Source organism: Anabas testudineus, chromosome 18, assembly GCF_900324465.2.
Source record: "Anabas testudineus chromosome 18, fAnaTes1.2, whole genome shotgun sequence".
NCBI classification, from domain to species: Eukaryota; Metazoa; Chordata; class Actinopteri; order Anabantiformes; family Anabantidae; genus Anabas; species Anabas testudineus.
Genome location: NC_046627.1, coordinates 25,339,929 through 25,363,973, shown reverse-complemented (window position 1 = coordinate 25,363,973; position 24,045 = coordinate 25,339,929). Strand labels below are relative to the sequence as shown.

Genomic DNA, 24,045 nt, shown 5'->3' with positions numbered 1-24,045 from the left:
CATAGCTAATATATACCATTGGTAATAAATGCTAAAGTTTAATTGTACTCATGGATGCATTACAGAAACTAGGGGTTCAATGGGTTGAGAAGGACCTGACTGTTAATCTTGTCTGGGAGCCGTCAACTTTTTACAGAAGTTAGTCTGTTTGGTATGTTACTCAAGATTATCTCCTTAGCCAGTGGCTTCCCCTGACCCCGAACCACTCATTTTTGTCTTGGGTATTCCCTGACCCATGACAATGATAGTTAATCTTTGTCTTAAGGAGCTTCTGCCTAAATTTACAACTTTAGGTCAATATCGACTACTTTTTGCACAGATCAGCAGCCAGCCATCCTTCATCCATTCACAGATGTGCAAAATACAATCAAAGAATATGTGGGACAGCCATGAAGAGACACACTACAACCAGTTACATGGTGGCGTTATGTATGGTCCTTTGTGTGTCTTTCCTTATATCTTAATCTGTTTGTGATTGCACTTTAAAATATCTGTATTACCACAGGGGCCAGTTACAAAGGGTAGCACTAAATGTAGTGGGAAGACTGACTTTACTCTCGAAGCCCATATTTCAGCCTACTTTTGGGCCTTCGTTGACCTTTACTGGAGTTGTGACCTCCACCATGCTTCAGAGTGTTTGCTTCCATCTTGTGGATGTTACTAACATGACCTCTTATTAGCGGAAGTGACGTAAACTGACGCGCTGCGCGCTCTCTTTAAACGTGCCCTCAGTTTAAAGTCTTCGCTCTGCAAACGGCGAGTTTACAGATACAAAACACTTTTATCTGTCGACGTCCATTTATCTAAAGTTAAATGTAGTTGTTGGAAAGGTAACAGCGGGTTACATCGGTGAACGTATGTCCGGTGGGAGGAGTCCTTCAGGCGGGACATAAAACTTAGACGGACCCGTTTCCTCTTCCACTTCCTCCTCTCTCCTGGCCGAGGTAAGAGCTCCTACACGTCGCAAGCTTACACACATTTAACTGCAAATGTTTCGGTTTTTATTGTTGTATGTCATATTTGAGGGGTATTATTTAAATAGTGCGATGCTTCTTCCGATGTGCTTTATGTTTTCCAACCTATGAACTACTTAAATTAGTGCTTCTTCTGAGAAACTTGGCTGCAGCGTTTCAGTGCAGCATCGAGCGGAGCAGGTTACAATCTTTCACCATCCAGCCATTAAATATCCTAGTTGAATCTAATCTTTTGTATTAATGTAAACTACATTGTATTTGCTAAACCTTTTGTGCAACATTTGTTAAAAAACGTAACGTTTACTCGTGAAACTCGTTATTAGAAATGGCGGCTGCTTCTTTTGGCGCGGTTTTCTGCTAGCGTCTCTCAGTGATGATACTTTTCACAGACCTGTACTGAATGACTGTGATTGTACTTTTATTATTCTGATGTGAGACGCTGTAAAACCACATTTTTACCGACCCGTGCCGTCCTGAGCACGGATCGGTCACGTGTAGCTCGACCACAGGACATTTACCCTACATCCTGCTGAATCACCTTCTGCTCCTTTTCTCCTTCAGATGGATCAGATGGATCCAGAAGCTGTTAGAGACACAGGTAACCAAAACACAACATGGTTCACGTACTGCTAGGTCAGATGTTAATAAAGCTTAAATGTGACTCCTCATGCTGCAATGATGTAGTATTTGAACTCTCTCACTGAATCAGTCTGTTGTGGAAACTTAATATTTCAACTTTCTGAGCAACATGAACCTGGCATAACACATTATTATTATGAAGCGGACCTTAACAAACATGACATTTCTCGTTTTTTTTTTTTTTCCTTTCAGTGCAACTTTGGCAAGAGCAGTGTCAGAATCTCTGCAAAAGGTAAATGAAATGTCGCTGCAGTAGTTCTGCTCAGTAATTTGTTATAGCTCAGTGTTTAACGTCTCTTGCTGGTCAGGAGATCGCTGTGCTGCTGTGATGAGTCTGAACTCTCTCTTACTGAATCAGCCTTTGAAGAAACCTCTTTACCAGATTCTGAGCAGCACATTATCTAGCACACAGCTAAATAGATTTTTGCTAGTACTTTGGTTGAAGTGGTTATATAATTTTAATTTGCTTTCAGTGACCTTTTTAATTAAATGCAAATTTTACCTTTCTTAAGATTTGAGTCTCTTCCAAGATGAGGAAGAATGAAGAGCTTGAGCAGGTGAGGCAGACTGAAGGTGAAAATATTACTTGCCACAAGGGGCACAAATTGATGAGTAACCAAATAGACAAGCATATGCCTGACTTTTGGTGATGCTAGGTTTTTAATCTGATCAGCCTTTCAGAAGCATCCAGGCTCAGAACGATCTCAGTTTATGACTAACCATAGATCTTTCTTTACAGGCTACTCTGCCATATGCTTTCACTAACTTCTGAAGCTTAAAGGTTCACTGAAGTGAGTAAAACATGATTTTAATCCAGTGAAATATAACATTTGGGGTCTAATGTGATGATTTTAAATAATGACAAGCATATGCCTGATCCGAGTGATGTCTACCTTTAATCTGATTACCCACTGTTGAACAAATAAACGTGTAATTTCAGAGACTGTAAATTTTAACCCTGGCGTTTCTCTGACAGGTGGGAGATTGAATTTGTGAAGGGGAATGAGTTCACTACAACATCTCGGTGCGTACATTTTTACACACGTCTGTGTGATTTGTTAGAAATATTAAATGCCTTTCTGTTTTGTAAAACAAATATCTGACTTTTTGAATATTCAAGTGTGTGTAGTATTTCTGACAGTTTGAAAGGATGAAATGGGGTAACACCCATCAAACAGCTGGACGGCTAATGTCCCATGGCAGTTTGTCACCAAAGCCCTGATCAAACACTAGAACTGCAATGTGCCCCAAAGGCTACTGCTGAACTCTATTGACATGCCAGTTTCTCTTGCAGGGTCTTCATGTGCAAGTTCTGGAATGAATAAATATGGCTGAAGAATTGTGCTCCAGTTGAAGACTTCAGGTAAATGGGGTTTTGTCTTGATGCCATGATGAAAATGACACTTAACTTTAGCACCTTCATTATGCAGTTCCAGTGATGATGAAACTTAGCTCACTTTGAACCAATGTGAAACAACACGAACATCTGAGTAACTGCGTTCATGTACAGTTCTTCAACGTTGCCATAAATGTTGAAGTGTATTTTAACTTTTCTAATCAATGTATTAACACTTGTGTGGCTAGGCAGCTTCTACACATGACCTTAGAACAATGAACTTTGTCTTTCAGATAAATCATTGACAGATTCAGCACCATGATTGACCTTTTTGCATTATGGTAAGTTGGTTTTCCAGTGACTAATGTGCGATTATTCCAGATGCTGCAAATGATGAGATATATTTGGAATCTCGTTCGTCTGAACTACTGTTGAGAAACGGAATATCTGACATCAGCAAACATTAATTTTAAAATTTGCCATTTTTATGCTCAGATCTTACATCTCGTTCACTGTCTCTTACAGGTGTCTTCACATGGCCAGTTTGGAAGATGCTGTGACCCACAGATGCTGCTCTGGTAAGTTCTCCTGAACCAACTCCTGGTACTCTAGTCCTGTTTTAAGGGACATTTGGCACATAACACCCAGTTTCCTTCATGATGACACCCGCACGTGTCTTACGCCATGTGTCAATGCCAGACCTGAAAAGGTGAACCCACTGGCGTTACCTTGGCAACAAGGTGAAGACCTGTTGGGGTTACCAACAGTCTGAATGGAAACAAATGCTGACATGATGCTTGGTTCACAAGAACCAGCTCAGTGTGGATGAATGGTTAAATTACAATAGATTAGGAAGTATCAAACTAGACAAATGCATGTGGTTTTAAGCATCATCTTCAATAAATTAACTGTAATTTCTCATCTACACACAATAGGCCCAAGCCACCTGTCCAGCTGTCATCTAGAAACGCAATGACCTAGGTATGTATCTTGAACATCAATCCTACTGGTGTGAAATGATGTATAGCAGCCTACAGTCACCTCGTCATCTTGGTACCAGGCATTTCAGATGCACCCTCATCAGACCTCCTGTGGGCCTAGACACTGAGAACCCTGGAACTTGCCAGGTGTAAAGTGATCTTTGGCTCCCTGAAAGGTGGCTCTGTGAGTTTGGAGTGTTTGGTGCCTGGATGTGTGAGTGAAAAACAATGCTGATCACACTACTCAACAGCATTTCTGTACTAACAGGCAGTGTACTAATCTGTTTAATCTTTTTAGGTCAACATGAGTTTGAGTGGAGGCAGGTCGTCATGGTTCCTGTAGCTTCCCATCGCACTTGAGGTCGGGAGTTGGTGGCCATTCTTGAGCCAGGTGACTCCTCCCAAATGATTTGGTGTAGAGCAAACACCTGAACAAGTAGTAATGCTTCTGGGACTGTTGAAATGAAGAGAATTGCTGTGCAGTCCCTAAATGGTCCAGTTGGGTCTCCCCTCTTGTTGATTCAGTTTGGCACTGAGGACCCTGAGTGTGACAGGTGTAAGGTGACCGCTGTATTTCTGATGGAGAGGGAGAACTGGCTGAGGAAATGACTGAGGTTACGCATCTGATCACATCCCAGAAGCCCAATCCTGAATTTGCACGTCTTAAAGTGGTTGTCATTTGAGTTGGACACTGATGGGGTTTTTTTTTTTTTTCTTCTCTCTAAGGTCAGCTTGAAATCAGTTGCTCTGCTCTCACTGCTGATCCATTATGGTGAGTATTTAAATTAAGATGTTAGGTTTAAAGAATATCAACATGAGTTGATGTCAAAGCTGATGTGATGATTTTTAATTTACCGCCCCAGTCTGAGAATTCATGACTGATTGGTATCCCCTCTGATCAAGCACCAAGCTTTAGACAAGACTGACGATGATGACTTGAACTAAAGTGGGGTTTTTTTTTCTTTTCTTCTTCTTTAGAGTCCAGCTCGATCCCAGACATCTTCCTGCTTTACTGGGGTAAGAATTGAATTTAAATTATCATCATTTATGTGGAAGTGATGAGTTATTTTTACCGCCCCAGTCTGAAGATTCATGACTGATTGGTATCCCCTCTGATCAACGACATTAAACTCTGTAATTTTGGTTTTGACAGTGGAGTCATACGTCTAAAGTGTATTGTCATGTTTCAGGTCGCCTCATGTCAGAGTCCAGCAGGATCCACCAGGCTGATGCTTTAGTGTTTATGGTAAGAATTAAAACTTAAAACTTTAGAAGTTGATCTGGAAGTGATGAGTTATTTCTACCGCCCCAGTCTGAAGATTCATGACTGATTGGTATCCCCTCTGATCAGGAACTAACTTTACACCTTTACCAGGCAGGGTCTTGGTGCCCAGTTTCTAACATGTCCTCTATTTGCAGACTGGACAGAACCAGCTTATTGCACCACCTGTGATGCTCCAGTTTGGGTTTCTGTGGAGTGCTACTCCAGAAGACATGTTTCACATTTGTATACATTCATGCTACCTGTGGAACTTTTTCTAAAATAAAGTTGTCTCATTTGAAAATAAGTATCTGGCCTTTTGTTTTAAAATTTTGCACCCCAGATGTCAAAATGTAAACATCAGCTAGAACTGCCATTGACTATAATGCATATCTGATAAATGTGTACATTTAAAAGTACAGCTGTCTAAATGACCCTCAACAGTTACTGGGCTTCTCAAACTATTAATGCACTACAGTGCAACTGTACCACCCACTGACCACCTCAATTTTACACTGACCAACTTTTAAAAGTCAACTGCTCAAAGAAAATTCAACACTTTAATCAAGTGTAATGTCTCTGAACAGACTTCCACTGCTGGTGTCCTGTACATTTCACCAATGAGAGCAGGTTCACCCTGAACACGTGAGACAGTCTGGAGAAGCTGTGGAGAACATTATGCTGCCTGTCACATTGTTTAGCTTGACCAGTGATGTCAATGGAGGGACGCAGAGACTGCTACAGGTTTAAGCACCCTGAGTGCCACCAGGTTGCACCTCAGACTGTCTGGGAGCTCAGTGATGCCTCGACTAGATCTGGTAGGAACCCCTTGGCCATCCTGCCTCAACATCAGACATGCATACAAGCGTTTAGAGGCCAAACAGTACTAAAAACCATTTTGAGCTGCAGGAATGAAATTTGATTAAAATGGACTAACCTGCTGCAAAATTTTTCCACTTTGATGTTCAGGGTGTCTTTGAATTCAGCCCTCTGTAGGTTGATCATTTTAATTTCCAACAAACTGACATCCTTTCGTTTCTAATGCATCACCCAGCGCATATCAGTAGAAATATCCAGCATTTTTGTCCCCATTGAAATCTGATGTGTTTTCAGTGTGTTCCTTTAATTTGTTTGATCAGTGTACGTTACAATTTGAGTTTCAGTAGATCCTAAAGTAGCCACTGAGTGCAATTAGATAATGCCAAAACAAAATTTAGGGCAGTTTTTTTTTTTGTTTTTTTTACATTGCTGTAGTTCAATGGTTAAGATTTATCCACTTTAAGACAGTGGAATTGTCCAGTGAAGATACACTTAAAAAAAACTGCACATTGGGGGAAAAAAAATCAAAAAGGGCTAAACATTGACCCTTGTCACAGTGTAAAAATACTTAAAACATTTGACAATTAAACAAGCAAATCACTCCATATTATAAGTGTCATTCATTATATTGCATACAGTTTCAAGTTACAAACTTGATTAAGGTTTGAAACAATGGTAGTAAACACCATTGCTCTCCTTACTTTTTACATGCAAGTCACCTGTTAAAAGCCACGTGATTCCAGTGATCATGGATACAGACGGCTCTGTTGTGGATGGAATTAGAGCAGACACTTATTGTGAAGTTGAATGTCCTGCAGTCTATAGATATCTAGTCTGGAGTCAAATCCGCGCTCATCGAACAGGATGCTGTTTCAGAGAATCGGACACAAAATCAGTCAGCGGTGAAGATCCTCGCAGCGATATCGTCTAAGAGCCAATCCACTCCAGCTAATAGGTTCTCTCCGCTTACTGCGCTGCAACCAATGATGCACCAGTGATGACTTTTGATCTCATCCAGAACCAGTGCCTGCAGGAAAACAGTAAGCATGTAGTGATGTGCGGTTACTGGATTCACTATAATCTGGTAAAGAAGTTGAAACTATTAAACATTTTCTTAATTTCATTTCAGTTTTAATTGCTTACTTTAGCACTTAACCACTTTTACATTAGCTCCATGTTAAATTTGTGCTTTAGATTAAGGCTGTTTGAGGTGGGTGTAAGTCTCACCTCCCGTATTGCCTCTTTTGACAGAGCTCCTGGTAAGTCCTGTTTGTTGGCAAAAACCAGCAACGTTGCACCAGCTAACCTCTGCAGGAATTGAAGAGCAAGGAAGACAGCACAATGCAGGACATGTTACATACAAACAGAGGACAGATCAGAGCTTTGGTTTGTCCAACTTGTCTTCAATGCAATCCACTAATATCACACAATACGATAAAGTGTCCCGGGTGCCAAAAAACCCTGATACATTTTTCCCTGTGTGGATTCTTACTAGCTTATCCTGAAATGTGACCACTTGTGTGTATAACTGTATACCTCCTCCAGCAGCAGTGCACTCAGCTCCTTTCTGCAGTCTTCAAGTCTGAGTCTGTCTGCGCTGTCCACTACCCACACCAGCCCGTCTGTGCTCTCAAAGTAGTTCCTCCAGTACGAGCGAAGTGACTTCTGTCCCCCTACATCCCAAATATTCAGTTTAAACCTGGACAACATACAGAAAGAAGAGAACGTGTGAAGAGTGGAGTAAGACGGGGAAAAATACAGTTTGATATTGCAAGTGACACATCACCAAACGACCGCCAGTTTCCATTTTTATTCTCAGTTGCTTTCAATTAGTAACATGTACTCTGGCAGGGATGACACAGAGAACCCTCTGGCCATGTCCCTGAACTCATCAGGGATCATTTCCTATATTTACACCACAAAGATGAAATTTTGTGCAGAAGGGAAGTACAGTAGACAAATGGAAAGTACACTGTTGCTGCCTGTGAGGATACAACAGCACCAGACATGTGGGCTGAATGATGCCACACCTACACACAGATCTTCTTCTGTTGAGTTACTGTCCCCTGATGCACCACAGGAGATGATGATTAACGCCTTCTTAATGAGGGACTATAGTGGGAATGTGACACCTTAGATGAATGTGATGTTGTTCACCTTGTCACAGTATAAGAAGCATAGTTATTAATAACATTAACAGTGGACTTGTGTGTGTTACCCTTTGTGCTCCAGGGTCTTGATGTTGAAGCCCAGTGTTGGAGATATGGTGCTGACGTCTTCCCCGTTAAACTTCTTCAGGATGGTCGTCTTCCCCGCGTTGTCCAGACCTCTGCACGAACCAGGTTAAAGAAAAAACTCTCTCGCACACCTCTCAATTAATTAGTTAATTGATTATTCAAGCAGTTATGTGATTAATTAGATAGATCGTAACTGTCGCCCATTCACCTGCTGTTAGCTAACGATTGTTAATAGCTACTGCTAGCTAGTAGCATGATGCAGCACAAAATGCAAAACATAAACTTCACACGCCTACAAACACAAGTCTAATATTAGTTTAACCTGACTACTGTTGTTTGTAGCTCTGATCGTATAAACACAGGTGAAGTTACATTAACGTGAGTAGTTCAATGCTACTTTGTTCCGAGCTAAGCTAATGGTTTGCTACAAACAGGATACAACATCAACAGCCTCATCTCCCGCTCCTTCTGCTTCATCTTCTTCAGAATCGTCAGCAGTCCCATCGCGACGCTGTCCCGCAGCTGGTATTGTAATAAATTGTTTTAAAGATATAAGATTTTGTCTAAAAGATATTAAGCATCCAAAAGTGGCATTACTATGTAGGAAGCAAATATGAGTTTCGCCCCGCCCTTCGTGGCCAACGATTGGTCTTTTGGTAAAAGAGCGTACATTGATTGGTTGTTGTAGAAGTTCGGCGAAGTCTGATTGGTCAATGTGTACTTTAAGGTGTGGCCGTGCTGTAGAGGCAACAACCGGCGTGTTTGTCGCCGCCGTGTGTGTCTTCCGGGTATTCCACGTTTCAAGATACAGTTCAAGATTCAAATAAATTTATTAACCCCAAAAGGAAATAGTATTTTTTATAGTTACAGTTGCTCTCAAATCAGCCAGAAATAAAAGGAACCACAACCAGTAAAGATCAACATCAACACAAATACAGAATAACATCAAGACAGAAAACTCAGTATGTATACAGAATATGTAAGATGAATGAAAATAAGTCCATAATAATAGTCTGGGATAGAATGACAACAAATATATGACATAAATAATCACTCTGATCATTGCCAGTTCCCCACCTCCTTACAGAGAGGGGAGGAGTTGTACCGTTTGATGGCCACAGGTAGAAAGGATCTCCTATGACGTTCTGTGGAGAACTTGATGTTGATCAGTCTCTGGCTGAACGTGCTCCTCTGTCCAGCAGCACACTGTGCAGTGGGTGGGAGGGATTGTCCAGGATTGAGAGGAGTTTGAACAGCATCCTCCTCTCAGCTACAACACAGAGAGGGTCCAGCTCCACCCCCAGAACAGAGCCAGCCCTCCTGATCAGTTTGTTCAGCCTGTTAGTGTCTGACACCTTCATGTTGCTGCCCCAGCAGACCACAGCATAGAAGATGACACTGGAACCACTCACCACCACTGGTGCGGCAGACGTTGAAGGACCTCAGCCTCCTCAGAAAGCACATCTGGCTCTGAGCCTTTTTGTACAGTGCTGCTAAGTTCTTTGTCCAGTCCAGTTTGTTGTCCAAGTACACTCCAAGGTATTTGTACTTGGATACGATTTAACTTTTGTAATCTGGAGATGTTCTGCCTGTTAGACTTTCAATTCTACAGTTTCCTTGTACAATGACTTCTATAGATTTATGTGCTTTAAACTTTAATATCTAAAACAGGACTGTATATAATACTGTGGAAGAACCGGGTCACCATTTACGCAATCTGTATTTTGTAGATTCTTTTGTGTGTGTGTGTGTGTGTGTGTGTGTGTGTGTGTGTGTGTGTGTGTGTGTGTGTGTGTGAAGTCAACATGTTACTGTACAGAAAGTTTACCAGAAGTGCTGCAATAGTTTCTCAGTCACTGATCACACCCCACCTCTTGTGAGGTGTTTCCCCGAAGCACTTTATGTAATAATCTACACGAAACCACCACTATTGGCTTTACGTGTATGATTTAACACTAGAGAATTGTTTTACAATGTACCTTTATTAATTTTTTGAAGATGGTTCAGCTGAATTAAAAACGTATTTTTTATGTAAGCAGAAGATTATGGTCATTTAACATTATTCTGTTTTTATCTAAAGTTATAGAGAATATTCAGGCCAATATTTTATAGAATGAAGATAAATGTATTAAAGATATAAAAATAAAGCTACTGTATATATATTTACATGGAACAATATCAGCAAACATAGTAGCAACAACACACTTTGGATATCTGTATAAACCCTTTTAGACCTGTCAGTAATGTGGGCTGTATTTAGACTTTTGAGAAAAGGTGAGGCCTTTTTAGTCCAAAAGGAAATCCCTCTTTCTTGCATCATATTCTGCTGGGAACTGGTAAAAAACCTTTGGCTGTTCCATGGGGGCTTGCTTATTCATTTCCAGGCAAATACACTTTTTAGAAATTCCCTGCACATGAAGGAAGCAGACTCCTAAAATGGACTTCAGCTCTGAGCTGTTCCTGTCCCACATTATTGTACCCATCCTTTTCTTGTGATGCCTTCAGGTGTTGTCGAAATCATTAGTATTGCTTGTGGTGGATTAATCCCGAAGTTGATCGCACATTCCCAATCGGACAGATGTAGCTGTGGGATAAAATGGAAATAAAAAGAAGAAAAAGAAACCACACATCGATGGAGTGGGTGGATGAAGAGTGGAACATGGGCAGAAACCTGCTGAGGAGGTTTGACGGGAAAAAAAAAAAAAAAAAAAGCAGCAGCCACGTTGAAGCATTTCAGCCTTGAGCGCTTCGGTATGAAAAGTGAAACTACCGCACTGCATGTGAACGCAACCCCCTCCCAAACCTTTTAACTCACAAAGGGTCAGTTTAAAATAAAGAGAAACTGAAAGCAGTGGCTGCAACATGTTGTGTTGCATCACACCGGCGCTCAGATGCCAAAACCTCCGACGTTCAAAATCCCCGTCACACACTGGGTGACCGCTTCACTCGGAGCTCCACTTGTACAGAATCAACAAGTCACCAAGCCAGCAGCACACTCCGGTTTGGATGTAATCTAAACAGAAAGCAACCTGCAACAAACCTCCTTTGTCATCCTGGGTCATTCCGAGCTGCACGGTGCTTCCCATGCGAGCACGCTGCACAGATGATCCGGGCTGGATGAGGCTTCTTCCTGCCGACGGAGACGCAGTCAGCCTGACGACCGGCTAGTCAGACTCCTGGGGGGGAGATATGTCCCCGTTATTCATGGAAACCGTGTACGAGCCCAACAGCCCTGGCTCCATATCAGCTGAGGATTGCAACAGCCACACGGCTGGATCGGTAAGTCCTCTTTCCCCTTATCAATAGAGCAGTGATTATATATTATAGTGTCATAATAATCTAACTGTTTATTTCCAATCTGACCCTTGCATTTGTTGATTTTATGCCTGGAGAAGATGGAAAATTAAAAGAAGGGGCTGATGTGTAACTAAGCACTACTGCACAGGACACCATCTGTTTTATGTGTATTCCTCAAGCATATTGGGACTAAAAGTAACTGCATCAGTATATTCCCATTTGATTTAGTTTATTAATTTACACATAAAACACAGTGGCATCTGAATAATAACAACACCACAATCAAGGCCTGTCATCAAGAGAAACAAATAACACATCAAAATGTGATGACGATTTCTTTTCATACGTTTCTAAAGATACAGATTATACAGGAACTCTTCAACTAAGGTTCAGTCAGTTTGCACATCATCTCATTAAGGTGGAGGAAAAAGATTCTAGTCAGTGGAGATTTACAAGACTTGTTTCACAATGACAAAATACCATCCAGCCTTTCCACCTTACACATAGTTGGCACTGGTATCATATCTGATAATGATTATTCTTGGCTTCCTACTGTATTTCCACCACCAGCACATGCTGACTGGTGTGTTTTTGTTTAGGCTTCACTGCTTGAACCTGTGGAAGATGAGCACCTACCTAAATTAACAACTTGACTAATAACTTCACCAGCGAATGTGACTCAGAGACGGGTGCACTTCCAGTTTAACGCCGTCACGCTCTGGTTCCTATTGACATTGAATTCACTTAGTTATAGAATAGCTGTCAGGAAAATGACAATTTATTTTCACATCTAACCTTCATTTGTTGCTCGTCAAACTGCTTCGACCAATTGATTTCACCTTGGAAGGCTTTGCTTCTAAATGTCACATCTCACCCTACAAGTTCCTCTCCATCCACCTCCAGGTCTACTGTTCTACTACTTCTTTATTGACCTGTGTGAATCACATTGAAATTCATGTGACAAGTTTGTCTCATGACCTTCTAAACGATAATAACATTATGCAATATTAAAAAAGTCACTGATGTGTGGCCCTTAGAAGAAGACGTGCTCCTTTCAGGACAGTCGGAAATGCCACAGAAGAAGCACGCAGGCCAAAAACATGCACGCGCTTGGGGTACGCTGTAGTGACTGTGGTCCACTGTGTGTATGTCTACAGGAGAGAGAAGGGGAGGGACAGCAGGTGGGAAAAATGGGCACGAAAAGACGAGAGAAGAACAGAGACGCAGCAAGGAAGAGTCGACGGAAACAAACAGAGAGAGCAGATGAGCTTCATGAGGTGAGAGACATTCACTCCTTAACATGTCCCCTCCCTGCTTCCTCACACCATGGCCCTGTGACTCTGTCACTTTCTGTGTCCTTGTCTACCACACACACACACACACACACACCGGCTATGACACTAGTGGTGTGTGTGTGTCTTGTGTAATTTGGCAGCATGCTTGTAGCCGTTTCTTGTAAATAGTCGGCCTTAAGAGAAAGACTTTCACTCTCTCTAGTTTGCCCTCCCCAATGGCCCTCCCTTTCCTTTCTGCCCTCCAGACACACACACACGCACACACACACACACCTCCTCCGTTTTCCCATCCTTGCTTTTTTTTCTCAAGGGGCAAATTCCAAAAGGGATTTCACAAAGTCACACACACACACACACACACACACACACAGACACACACACAGACACACACTCACACTCTCTCTCTCTGACGAAGCAAGAGGCAATGCATTTCTTTTAAGGACTTAACTCTCAGAAATCTTGGTTTTATATGACTCATGGTTCAAATGCAGCATTATAGGATTGTTGAAATATCTTCAAACTTAATAATAATTAATTTAATAATAAATGAGTAAACTTAAAAATAGTTTTAATTATACTACTACTAGTTAACACTTTCTTCTTTTGTCTTAAAAGGTCCCACTGTGAGTGTTCAGTATTCTTTCTTTCACTAGTCTGATAATTAGTGATATTAAACGGACATTTTGGGAAATGCACTAATTTTAATGAGTTAGATAAATAAACTGAAACCACTGTCAAATCTGTGAAGGAATTACTGTTTGAAGCCAAAGGCAGCTGCTAGATCAGTTTAATTTAGCCTACCCTGCTACTTTTGATGTCTGTTGCTTGATCTGTACATCTACTGTAGATCACAGCTTCCGTCTAGCCCGCAACTAACTGACCACTGGGCGTGACTCCATATTTGATGAATAGACATGAGAGCTGTATTGATCTATCACGCACGTTACACAAGACTGAAGAGCACTTCTGAAAATTAGGAAGTGTAACAGTTCACTTATTTTTCCACTGATCATCAATTCACCTCATTAAACATTTCGTTCTGACAGATACAGCAGTCAAGTTGTTATTTCTCAAATAAATATAACAACATTTCAAATGAGGTTTTTACATATCCACAGTCACGTGATTTATTACTTTAAGGCCGTGAATACATCTCGATACACACATCCATAAAATGTGACATACTACTCTCATTATGACCAAACCTAAACCTCTGTAGATGACTGTGCCCAAATACGTTTCAGTTTCACACTAATCACCGTTTGTTTTATTATGCCCGTCTATAAGGAGTATAACAGGTTGGATGAGTGTGTCTTTATTGAATTTGTGAATGGGTGTGTGCGTGCGTTTTTTGTGTGGAAAGTATCCCGGCTTTCATTTTCACTCTCTCGTTCTTCTCTTTCAGTTCTGCTCTCCGTGTGTGTTTCAGGTTTGCTTTGAACATGCATCACAGCCCTATAATTAGGTTGACTTACAAAACACAGGACCGCGGTGTTAGCAGTTTAGGGTCTGTTTAAAAGGTCAGCACATGAGAAATACACAAGAGTACATAAGAGCAGAGTACTGCTGCTGTGACTGTGACCTTGAGGAGAGTAGAGAAAATTAAATGACTTCTGACTGTTACTCATGTCTAAACTTGCCGCCATTGATTCTCAGTCTAGATTAAGTGTTTACAGGCTGCACTGAAACTTAATGGGTCCTCGAGAACAACTGTTTAACTGAAAACTTAAAATGGAAACATATTTTTCTAATTAAACTCGGCATGGATCAGCAGGGTTGGTCTTTTGTTCGGTCTCTCCCACCCCCTTACATTCTGACCTTGCAGCACTGTCACTTAGGGGCCACATTTGAGTTCTCCTTTGGGGGTTCTGACTTCAGCCGTGCATCATCCATACTGTCACTGTGACAGTGCAGCACTCGCGGAGGCTCTTTAAGAAGTTTGTCATTAGTATTGTCTGGCTGTAGTGTTTTATTGCAGCACAAGTTACGGCCTCAGTGTGATATGACGTTGATTGGATGTGATAGTTTATTATTTGTCTTTTGATGTACGTCTTTAATCTCTTTTTATGGCTGTTTTTAATGAATGCTACTCAGCGCGATAATAAAACTCCACCTGACTCCACCTGACATTAACTGTTGTGCTCTTTTCTCCTCTCATGTTCCGTCTCTGCTTGTCTTTCTCCTCATCACTATCACATTTCTCCTTCTCCTTAGGAGCTGCAGAGTATCGAGCGCTCAAACTCAGCCCTTCAAAAGGAGATCGCCACATTGAATAAACAGCTCCACCACTACACGATGGCTCTGAAGCGCCACGAACCCTACTGCTGCCTCAGAGAGTCTGCATCCAGTTCAAGCTCGTCCACCCGCCATTCGGTTTCACCATCAGTTGGCTGTGGGACCAGTTCTAGTCCTCCTAAAGTCCCTCCCCAAGCTTCGAACTCCACTTTGTTGGCTTCACCCTCACTCTCTACCTCCTTGAACTCCTGTCTGGGACTTCAAACCCTCGACTGTGTTAAAAATCCTCACCTATCACCTCCAACATCTGCTCCAACAACTACATTAGCTTCGTCTCCCGGCTCGTCTGCTGCCCTCTTCATCACCTCCTCCTCCTCCAGCCCAGGGACTGTTCCCTGCTCCCACTCTTTTGCCACTCTCCCAGCTCCTCACTCGTTGTTTAGCGACGAGCCTGGAATCACCTCAAGACCCACAAATGTTATGCCTGCGAGTGCCAGTCTTGTTTTAGACGCTGTTCCCCCCAGTGTCCTGAATGTAGCTGCTCATCCACGCTCTGTGCAGGACACCATCCATAAAACCTCTTCACTGTCGGCAGGTGCTAGTTGCTCTGCGTTCATTTCTGACACACTAGATGCATTTCTAACTAAACAAACCTCTTTTGTAACCTCTCCATCTAATGTATTACCCTCTTATTTACATGTAGCAACAGAAAATGTAGGACTAGTGCAAGGTTGTCACCAAAATGCAGGTCTTTACAGTGAAAATCCCAACAACTCAAGTCTGCCGTGTTCTCTTTTACCCCGGACACAAGATGCTGCTCTTCAGTCCTTCTCAGCTTCACCTCAGGCAAGCTTGGAGCCTTTTCTGGCCCCTGACTTTGCCTTAAAGCCAAGTTTCAGTCAACAAATATCACCTAGTCCTGCATCTTTGCTTTCTCTCCTCACTGTCCCCAGTCCGCTTATTGTCCCTCAGACTACTTCCAACAGCTTTGATGGACCCACCGCTCAATCTTCACCCTCGCTGCCAATGTTGGTCGATACCTCAAGAGATGTTTCCCTTTCTGAGCTCCTGGAGGTCAATGATTGGATCCTAAGTGGAACTAACAATCAGTAGCACTACATGCATCATAGCAAAGGACAACCAGCAACTCTACACCCCCAGGGTTATTTAATTTATATGTCCTTGAGTTGTTTAACTCTAGTGGTACAAAATCACATATGATCATTTTGATCATTCAAATAGAAGGATTTTAGCTTAGCTTATTGGGAGTCTAAATATAATGCAGATGTAAAATGCAGGCTGCTATTGGGACAGTTTTTACACGACATCAACCCATGGAAAGCTGACAACAGCAGTTTAGTCAGAAAATTAAAGGTGGCATCATTCTTTGCAGAAAATCTGACTCAGCATTCCAAACTTTGACTTTTTGGTGGAGCTGTTTAATCACTTCCTTGCAGCTTCATGGAAATGCGGTCTGTACCCTGAACCACAGTGTGAACGTACAGCACTGCCAAAGTAAACCACACAGCCCGCTCAATGGCAGCTTGTTACAATCATGCGGACTTGCTTAGCTTTTTTATTTTAATTAAAACATACCTAATCAAACACACACAGTCTCCTCACACACTCTCACATCTTATGCTGCTACTGATAATTTATTTATGGCTTGCAATATTTAAATCCAAGAACAAATGTAAGTCCATCACTTGCTTTTGTTCTTCTTAGCACCTACATATCTGTCTTATCTACTGGTGTCACAGTGTGTCTTTCCAAACAAATTTGTGCTTATTTCAATTTGCACAAAGGCTCAAAAGGCAGCCACAGCTTATTATTAGTCATGACATCATCACAGGACAGTTCCAGGCAACGTCCTTATTCATTGTTATTGCATGCACAGCTCCAGCCAAATGTATGATGTGGATTGCTTATTTTTGAAATAGTTTGCATATTGTTGTTTAAAGTGAGTTTCACCAGTATGTTTTGCGAACTAAGCTGTTTTCAATGTAACACACCAACGACAGGCCTGCACTGATGTGTTAGGGAGAAGCAGCAAATGGCAGGATGAGATGATGTGGTTTCATAAAGAATAGTGATGATCACACATCACATAGTCCATTAACACCTAGACTCACCTGGGAGTCTAACATATGACAAAGATCCTTTACGTATTGTACTCATTTCAAGTGATTCACACGAGAGAAATAAAAACATTTCTTCCATGTGTCACCTTCTCACTGATGATGAGAGAACCTTGAAGCTGCTAAAGTCTATTACAGGGTCTACTGCCATGAGGGAATCACATTTTTTTAAAGGGAGGAATGACAGCAGGGCTTATGCACCATGATTGCATTACCGTGACTTTCTTTTCCAAATGATGATTTATATAGTTTATTCAGCTTTATATAAAGTATATTGATAGGATAGCTAAGGATGTATTAGTTTATAAAGACATTTATGATTGATGGCAGTGTGAGCCTTTGAGTGAGTGTGCTTGTGATTTAAGGCCATTTGATATATATAGATAATGCATTCCATAATTGTATTTATGCTGTAATAAATGTTGCAATAAAAATGTTAATTACAGATAACTTTTTTTTCACTTTTGTGAAATTTTTTAATCTGTTGGCTGATATTGTAATACAACATTTACTGGTCAGCCATAACATGCACATAGAGCTGTGTAGCCACAGACCAGTGCCCATGCTGACCTCGGTCTACCATAACATTAAGACTGCTGATCTGTGAATGAATAAAACAGACCACTGAATAGGCCTTATACAGCAAAGGGTTACTGCTGACAACAGTTTCCAGTCTGTTGTTAATAGGGCGTCATTATTAAAAACCCTCTGCCGACTGAAATATGAGATCTGAGTACATGACACTGATCGTCTCCAAATGATCTTTATAGTTTGATGGTCCAGGCTTCACTTATACTCTGCTTCCATCAACAGCTTGATCTTGTGTTTTGTGCTAATTAACTGATTATATTTTGAATTTGTATAATTTTGACAGAATATATTTTTATGGAGAGAAAAATCTTTTGGGATATTTAAAATTTAGGTTTATTTTTTTATATAAAATTACATAAGAGTAAAGAAATTTGATTTGTTCTTTTAACGTTTACTTTATTTCTAACTTGTATAGTTTAGACAGGATATATTTTTATAGAAAGCAAAATATTATAAGTTATTTAAGGTTTGAGTTGATTTATTCTGGAACAATATTCCTGTCGGTTTTTATTCATATTCATGTTCAAAAAAGTTACGTGTTAAAAGTTTTGAAAGTTTAGTTATAGTGTGTTCAGTAAATGTTTATCCTGTTCGGCCCGCGACCTAAAGTGTGTTTTGGATTTTGGCCCCCTGTGCAATTGAGTTTGAAACCCCTGGACCTAGGACCTTTGAGGTGAGGGTACCGCAACTGTTCGCTGGTGGAGGACAGCAAAGGGGAGGGATTATAGACCTAGATCATGGTGTTCAGGGAGGCCGGGGCTGTTGAGTTGACCACTTTGTAGGCAAGGAATAGGGCTTTGAAACTGATGCAGGCAACAACAAGAAGCCAGTGCAGAGATCTGAAAAGTGGTCTAACCTGTGAAAAATAAGACATGCTGCTGCATTTTGGATCATCAGGAGGGGTTTGATAGTGCATGCTAGTAACCCCGTCAGTAAGACATTGCAGTAGTCAAGCCGACATATGACCAGATCCTGAACAATGGGTTGTGTTGTATAGTCCTAGGATAGGGTCTGATCTCTCTGATGTTGAAAAGGGCAGATCTGCATGCCCTTAAATTAGAAGATTTTTACTTGCCAGACCACATGATAGTTTTAATGGAGTGCAGCATATATAGATTATAGAGATTTCTCACGGTTTTCTAAAACTGAAACTTTCTAAAATAATACACAGGAACACATAATGAAACCCCCAAATTTGTTTCAATTTTACTGTGTTATGCAATTTAAAATGTAATTCTTAATATATACTATACTTCTAAGAAGCTGCTCTTTTTTTATAACCATTGTATTGACATGTCAATTAACCTGAGATCTACAAGAGCTAACATTTAGTGTATATATATGTATGTATATGTCTCTATTAACATCTGTATGCCTCACCCTATGTGCCTTCACACATTCAGTTATTCAGGGCATTTTTCCTGAGAGACTTCTTTGCAGGAATGCCCTTTTCACACAGTTATATATAGTTTAATATGTTGAAGCCAAGTTTAGTTTAGTTTTTTACCTGCTATACTTTCTATATTATGATTGTAGGTAAAAGTGAGGCTGCTACATTAGCACAACACTGTGGTCACTTCTCATCCTGTGTGGCTAAGAGGCACAGGGTACAATGCAGTTTACGATAAGAATGTGATGAAATGAATTTAAACTTTTCTGAGTCAGTTCTCATTTGTTAGAACTTTATTTTTAAACTTTGAAAGTTTTTGAAAAAAGTACCATTTTCTGGACTTTGAAACAGAAACATCTGCTTTGCTGTGTCTTTTATGGTTTGCTGCACCATCAAACCCATTTAAAAAACATGTTTCCTGTTAAGCAGTTTCACACTTGCTGACATTAAGTGGAATGAAAATGTTTCTTCAACTGAGTTGGTGGATTGTAACAGGTAAAATAAAGATTATTTATACTTAATGATATTTTATGCCAGAACCGAGTACTCTGAAGTTTCAAAAATAATCAGGCTGTAACATCCATGAGGGAGTGAACTCTTATTTACCTTTATTTAGTATGTTTTAAAGTAAATGTACAGTAGGATATCTTTTCACTTTGGTTTAATCTTAGATAATTAAATGTGTGTCTAATTCCATGGGTTATCAAGTAACATTATCAAAATATGATGTCTAAAACCTGCAGCCAATTATTTTCACTTTTAGTAGCAATGATGCTACAAAATATTTAGGAAGGGGATTTAATTTAGCATTGAAGGCCTGCTGTAGTCTCCGTATGTCTTTTGTTTTTAGGATGATACATTTTTTCTGATGATGTAAACCCTCCAGTGGTTCATTACAAACTGAAAAACACCTCAGTATGTCTACATGTTAAAAAATCAACGGCATATAGTAGAACTCAGTGGCGTTTTGAGAAAAATTTTATTGCTATGGATGAAATTACCCCCAAGTATCCAAAAAAGTGGATTATTTTCCCGGAAACTTCTCCTTGTGCATAAAAGAGCTGATTGACGCAGACAATGGAACCTATACATTCTTGTATGTTAACTCCCAATACAATTCAATATCTGAAACGCACACAGTCCTTGTTAAAGGTAAGTTCTATGTAATACTTGAATCTTCTTTAATGCTTTTACACTGCCTATAAAGTATTCACCTTCTTTTTAATTTATTTTTTACAGCAATTAATATTTTTTCCTTAAATTTGGCTTTTTTGAGAAAAAATAAAAAATAAATAAAAATAAACCTCCTTTAAAGCATCTCACCTCAATCACTATAGGTCCAGCAAATTGATTTAAGAAATCACACAATTAGTTATTAAATCAAACTTACTTTGTAAAGTTATATGGAGATAAGTGCAGCGAATGCATTTCAACAGTAAAAATACACTGTGTCTAGAAGGTCCATTTACTGAGGAAGCAGTATCTATGCCAAAAACTACACCACAAAGACAAAAGAACACTCCAGAAAACTATAAGTAATAAGGTTGTTGAAATGCACAAATAAGGGAATGATACAGGAAAATGTCCAAATGCCTGAATTTAGAGAAATATACAGTTAAACTCAACATTAGGAAATAGAACAAACATGGACAGAATAAATCTACAAGGATTCAACACTGTAGAAAAACAAACAAAAACTTTCAAGGGGTGAATGATTTTTACAAAGTAGCATTTAATATTCTTTTTTTTTTCATTTAATTAAAAAACAGGTACCGATTGCATTGGTTCATATTGTTGGTGAAGCACTTATTAAGTCATTCTTTCACATCTAAATGTATTTTTTTTATTTTTTTATAATTCCTATACTGAATTAAAAATCTAAATACACACTTCACTTCACTTGTGTCCAGCTGGTGGCCAACAGAGGGTGCTGTTTTTGTATGCATCATTAACTTATCTGTGTGGGGTCGTGATGCAGAAATGGTTCCTACACCTGTCATAGTAACACCAGTGCTGCGCTTCAACTTGTCTGCTGGAGTCTGCAATATCTTAGTCAACTGCTCCATCCAGGAGGACTGGCTGTGGTCTCTCTGTAATGAAGACAGTTGCAGAACAACCCAGACGTCACTGAGTAAGGTCAACATCACCATCTCCATTGACAACAGAACTGTTGTCTGCAGCGGCAACAACCACGTCAGCACTAATAATGTTTATTAAAACACAGCAGCAGCATGTAAGTATAACATGTTTTTTTTTTTAATAGCTAAACAAGGGTGCTTATGTTTCTTTGTCTCTCACTGATGGTAATAAGTCAACGTCTTAATTTAACATCTGTTAATAGAGGTTTCTATCTGTCTTTCTAGGCTTAAGTGTATCTAATGCTGAACACAAAGAGAAAACTTTTCCAGTGTGTTAATTATTAGCATTTATTGTCTTTTGGGGCCAGGAAGCTGTCATCAACAAAATATGACCAGGTAATTTAATTATTATAAAATTATTTTGTATTCTTTTAAAATTGTTTGTTTCTTTCTTCATTTTTTTATAAATAAAAAACAATATTAGATTTTTTATTTTTTTCTACTATAACACAGGTTATTATAGTAACGTTCTATTACCAGAAACATTTATGTGTTCGTTTTTTGCACGACGATTAAAGTTTACTTTGGAAAAACTTTAGAAAATAAATGCTTGTGTTTGCCAACTGCTAGAACATCAGGTATGCTATACATATACAGCCTGTCAGCAGAACAATAAAAGTTTCTACTTTATTACTAAAATGTTAGACTTGTATAACTTAACCAGGAAGTAATGAAGATGTTACCCATTAGTAGTACTGTACCATTATTCACTGCCTGCAACACTATCCAAGCATTGGAGCCTGAACAGGAATCAGGAATCTATTATTTTGAACATGTGCTAATATGATTTGCATACAAAGCTCGGAATCAGAGTTTAACTCTCAATCAAATACAAATACAACAGGACACAAAATTGATAATTGATCAGTCCTTCCTTAAAACCCTGTTTTCCAATTTGTGAAAATGTCTTTACAGAACAGATATGCTTGAAGGACTTTATTTATTTTTTCATAATCCTAAAAGTCAAGACAAACAGAACAACATCCCTACATGTGTCATTTATTGACCTAAAGAATAATGTATGTGAAGGTTGGAAACGGGTGCATGGCATCTATAGATGCGCATGTTTAATTGTTTGACATACAATACAACCTCACAAAGCGACTTACTAGTACCAATATAAAAAATGTGAATAGCAAAGCCAGGGAGAAGACACTGAAGTGAAAAGAAATGTTTGTTTTACTAGGCATGAATACCAGAAAGTGAAGAAAAAACATATTTTATACAATTGTTAGATCAGCATTATTAGCACAAAATTCAGAATTGAGTGAAGCAGAGAGTCGAAGTCGGAGAAGTAGTTGGGGTAATGGTGTGTGGAGGATGACAGCTTTCAAAGGCCTGGTAGCGATATTATCATTGCTACTAATTATTTAATTTGAGTCGGGATAAGAGCTTTAACAGCATGGAGTTTAGAGGGGGGGAAGGACAGGCGTGTTGGGAAAAGGTGACAGGGATGAGGAATGCAACTAAAAGGAAAAAGAAAAGTGGCTGTAGTAGTGGAAGTCTAACGAGTAAAGAAAAAGAAGAGGGACAGGATGAAAGCTGCTGAATGTCGTAGCGATGTTTAAAGGGTGATGAGGGTGTAAAGAAAATGAATCCTTTCAAATTGACTACAATAATATTGGGGCGGCAGTAGCTCAGGTGGTAGAGCAGTGAGTGCAACTCAGCAACTTGCTGAGGTGTTCTTGGACAAGACACTGAAACCCCGTAGTAGCATCGACACAGTCTGGCAGCTGTCCAACTGCAATTTCCCCAAGGGGATCAATAAAGTGTACATTATTAAGAGCACACGTGGGAAAGGTGAAGTTTGCAAGGGTGTTGGGTGATGGGAATCTGCTCATTGGTTTTAATAAATAGGTGCAGTGAAAGGGAAAGGAAGTTGGACTCACAGTCCTCACAGTGTACAGAGGATCACAAGAGGAATTAAGAAGAGGGAAACAGAAGTGGTCAAAATTACATTTGAGGGAGAGGAAGTATCAAAATAATTTTTTGGGGTTTATGAAGAACAATGTGAGGTAGTATGTGCAGAAGCCAATGGGATGTGTTACCTGTCAAGGGTTTGGTCATATTTCAAAGGTGTAAAGCGGAAAGGATTTGGGTGAGATGAAGGAATGAGCATGAGTATGGTAAATGTGAAGTTGGAACTAAACCTGAGCTGCAACTGTGGAGGGGGACATAGTGCAGCACATTGGGGATGTGAAGCGATGAGGAAGCAGGTGGAGATTCAGCAAGTTAAAATTAAGGAACAAATATCTTACCAGAGGAAGCTAAAGGGTGGGAAATGAGTAAGGGCTGAGGAAGAGAGGAAGCAGGAGGGGGGGATATGTGTTGTTATGTTAGAGAGCAGCACAAATCAACTTGTCACTTGCTCAAATTAATTAATGAATCTCATAAAAATTTGTTTTTTTTTATCTTTCTAGGCTTCTGAATTCTCCTAATTCTGGACCTTCATTTTGATTTATTAATGACTAAAAAGTGAATGAAGTGTACTGTAGGTTCTGCAGCGTTACAGCACATCTGTCATGTGATCTATCCTACTATCCTTTTTTACCTTGGTTACTCTGATAGCTATTGTTCTTTCTATTGTACCCTATTGTTTTCACTGTTATTATTCTTTGATTCACTCATCTTTTTAATTATTTTGGACTGAAATATTACAAATATATAAAATAATAATAATAGAAAAACAGATATATTGAATAATTTTGATTAAAT

The 24,045-nt window shown here is 39.8% G+C and overlaps 2 protein-coding genes, 1 long non-coding RNA gene and 6 other non-coding genes across 10 annotated transcripts; 8 read left to right on the top strand and 1 right to left on the bottom strand.

Moving 5' to 3' along the window:
* The first annotated feature begins 927 nt into the window (after positions 1 to 927).
* LOC113157694 lies at positions 928 to 5,497 on the top strand. Of its 2 annotated transcripts, none has more exons than XR_003298517.1 (15): positions 928 to 944; positions 1,536 to 1,572; positions 1,806 to 1,845; positions 2,126 to 2,170; positions 2,353 to 2,404; positions 2,590 to 2,637; positions 2,908 to 2,976; positions 3,243 to 3,290; positions 3,475 to 3,527; positions 3,885 to 3,930; positions 4,228 to 4,320; positions 4,661 to 4,701; positions 4,908 to 4,946; positions 5,120 to 5,175; positions 5,349 to 5,497. It is a non-coding gene; the product is annotated as an uncharacterized LOC113157694 (long non-coding RNA). The 2 variants fall into 2 exon arrangements; XR_003298516.1 differs by having other exon boundaries at positions 4,656 to 4,701.
* On the top strand, positions 3,044 to 3,108 carry LOC113157942. The gene has a single exon (XR_003298542.1). It is a non-coding gene; the product is annotated as a small nucleolar RNA SNORD29 (small nucleolar RNA).
* On the top strand, positions 3,336 to 3,405 carry LOC113157943. The gene has a single exon (XR_003298543.1). It is a non-coding gene; the product is annotated as a small nucleolar RNA SNORD30 (small nucleolar RNA).
* Positions 3,601 to 3,726, top strand: LOC113157936. Its single transcript, XR_003298536.1, has one exon. It is a non-coding gene; the product is annotated as a small nucleolar RNA SNORD22 (small nucleolar RNA).
* Positions 4,761 to 4,831, top strand: LOC113157934. The gene has a single exon (XR_003298535.1). It is a non-coding gene; the product is annotated as a small nucleolar RNA SNORD31 (small nucleolar RNA).
* Positions 4,978 to 5,050, top strand: LOC113157933. Its single transcript, XR_003298534.1, has one exon. It is a non-coding gene; the product is annotated as a small nucleolar RNA SNORD31 (small nucleolar RNA).
* On the top strand, positions 5,208 to 5,282 carry LOC113157944. Its single transcript, XR_003298544.1, has one exon. It is a non-coding gene; the product is annotated as a small nucleolar RNA SNORD31 (small nucleolar RNA).
* A 407-nt stretch (positions 5,498 to 5,904) lies between the features above and the next one.
* arl2 (ADP-ribosylation factor-like 2) lies at positions 5,905 to 8,775 on the bottom strand. Its single transcript, XM_026353293.1, has 5 exons — positions 8,686 to 8,775; positions 8,228 to 8,338; positions 7,546 to 7,708; positions 7,237 to 7,317; positions 5,905 to 7,036 (listed from the first exon to the last, which is right to left on the bottom strand). The coding sequence occupies exons 1-5, from the start codon at positions 8,748 to 8,750 to the stop codon at positions 6,902 to 6,904; spliced, it is 555 nt and encodes a 184-aa protein (XP_026209078.1). The 5' UTR covers positions 8,751 to 8,775; the 3' UTR covers positions 5,905 to 6,901.
* A 1,675-nt stretch (positions 8,776 to 10,450) lies between these two features.
* On the top strand, positions 10,451 to 17,631 carry batf2 (basic leucine zipper ATF-like transcription factor 2). The gene is made up of 3 exons (XM_026353504.1): positions 10,451 to 11,525; positions 12,701 to 12,820; positions 15,053 to 17,631. The coding sequence occupies exons 1-3, from the start codon at positions 11,436 to 11,438 to the stop codon at positions 16,184 to 16,186; spliced, it is 1,344 nt and encodes a 447-aa protein (XP_026209289.1). The 5' UTR covers positions 10,451 to 11,435; the 3' UTR covers positions 16,187 to 17,631.
* Positions 17,632 to 24,045: the final 6,414 nt, after the last annotated feature.

What these genes read in the sequence shown, in the direction of transcription:
- arl2 (XM_026353293.1), bottom strand. Translation starts at nt 8,750, where the DNA reads ATGGGACTGCTGACGATTCTGAAGAAGATGAAGCAGAAGGAGCGGGAG. An exon ending in AAGACCCTGGAGCACAAAGG is followed by an intron (nt 7,709 to 8,227) that starts GTAACACACACA and finishes TATGTTGTCCAG; the next exon opens with GTTTAAACTGAATATTTGGG. An exon ending in GTGCACTGCTGCTGGAGGAG is followed by an intron (nt 7,318 to 7,545) that starts GTATACAGTTAT and finishes CAATTCCTGCAG; the next exon opens with AGGTTAGCTGGTGCAACGTT.
- batf2 (XM_026353504.1), top strand. Translation starts at nt 11,436, where the DNA reads ATGTCCCCGTTATTCATGGAAACCGTGTACGAGCCCAACAGCCCTGGC. An exon ending in ACAGCCACACGGCTGGATCG is followed by an intron (nt 11,526 to 12,700) that starts GTAAGTCCTCTT and finishes GTATGTCTACAG; the next exon opens with GAGAGAGAAGGGGAGGGACA. An exon ending in GAGCAGATGAGCTTCATGAG is followed by an intron (nt 12,821 to 15,052) that starts GTGAGAGACATT and finishes CCTTCTCCTTAG; the next exon opens with GAGCTGCAGAGTATCGAGCG.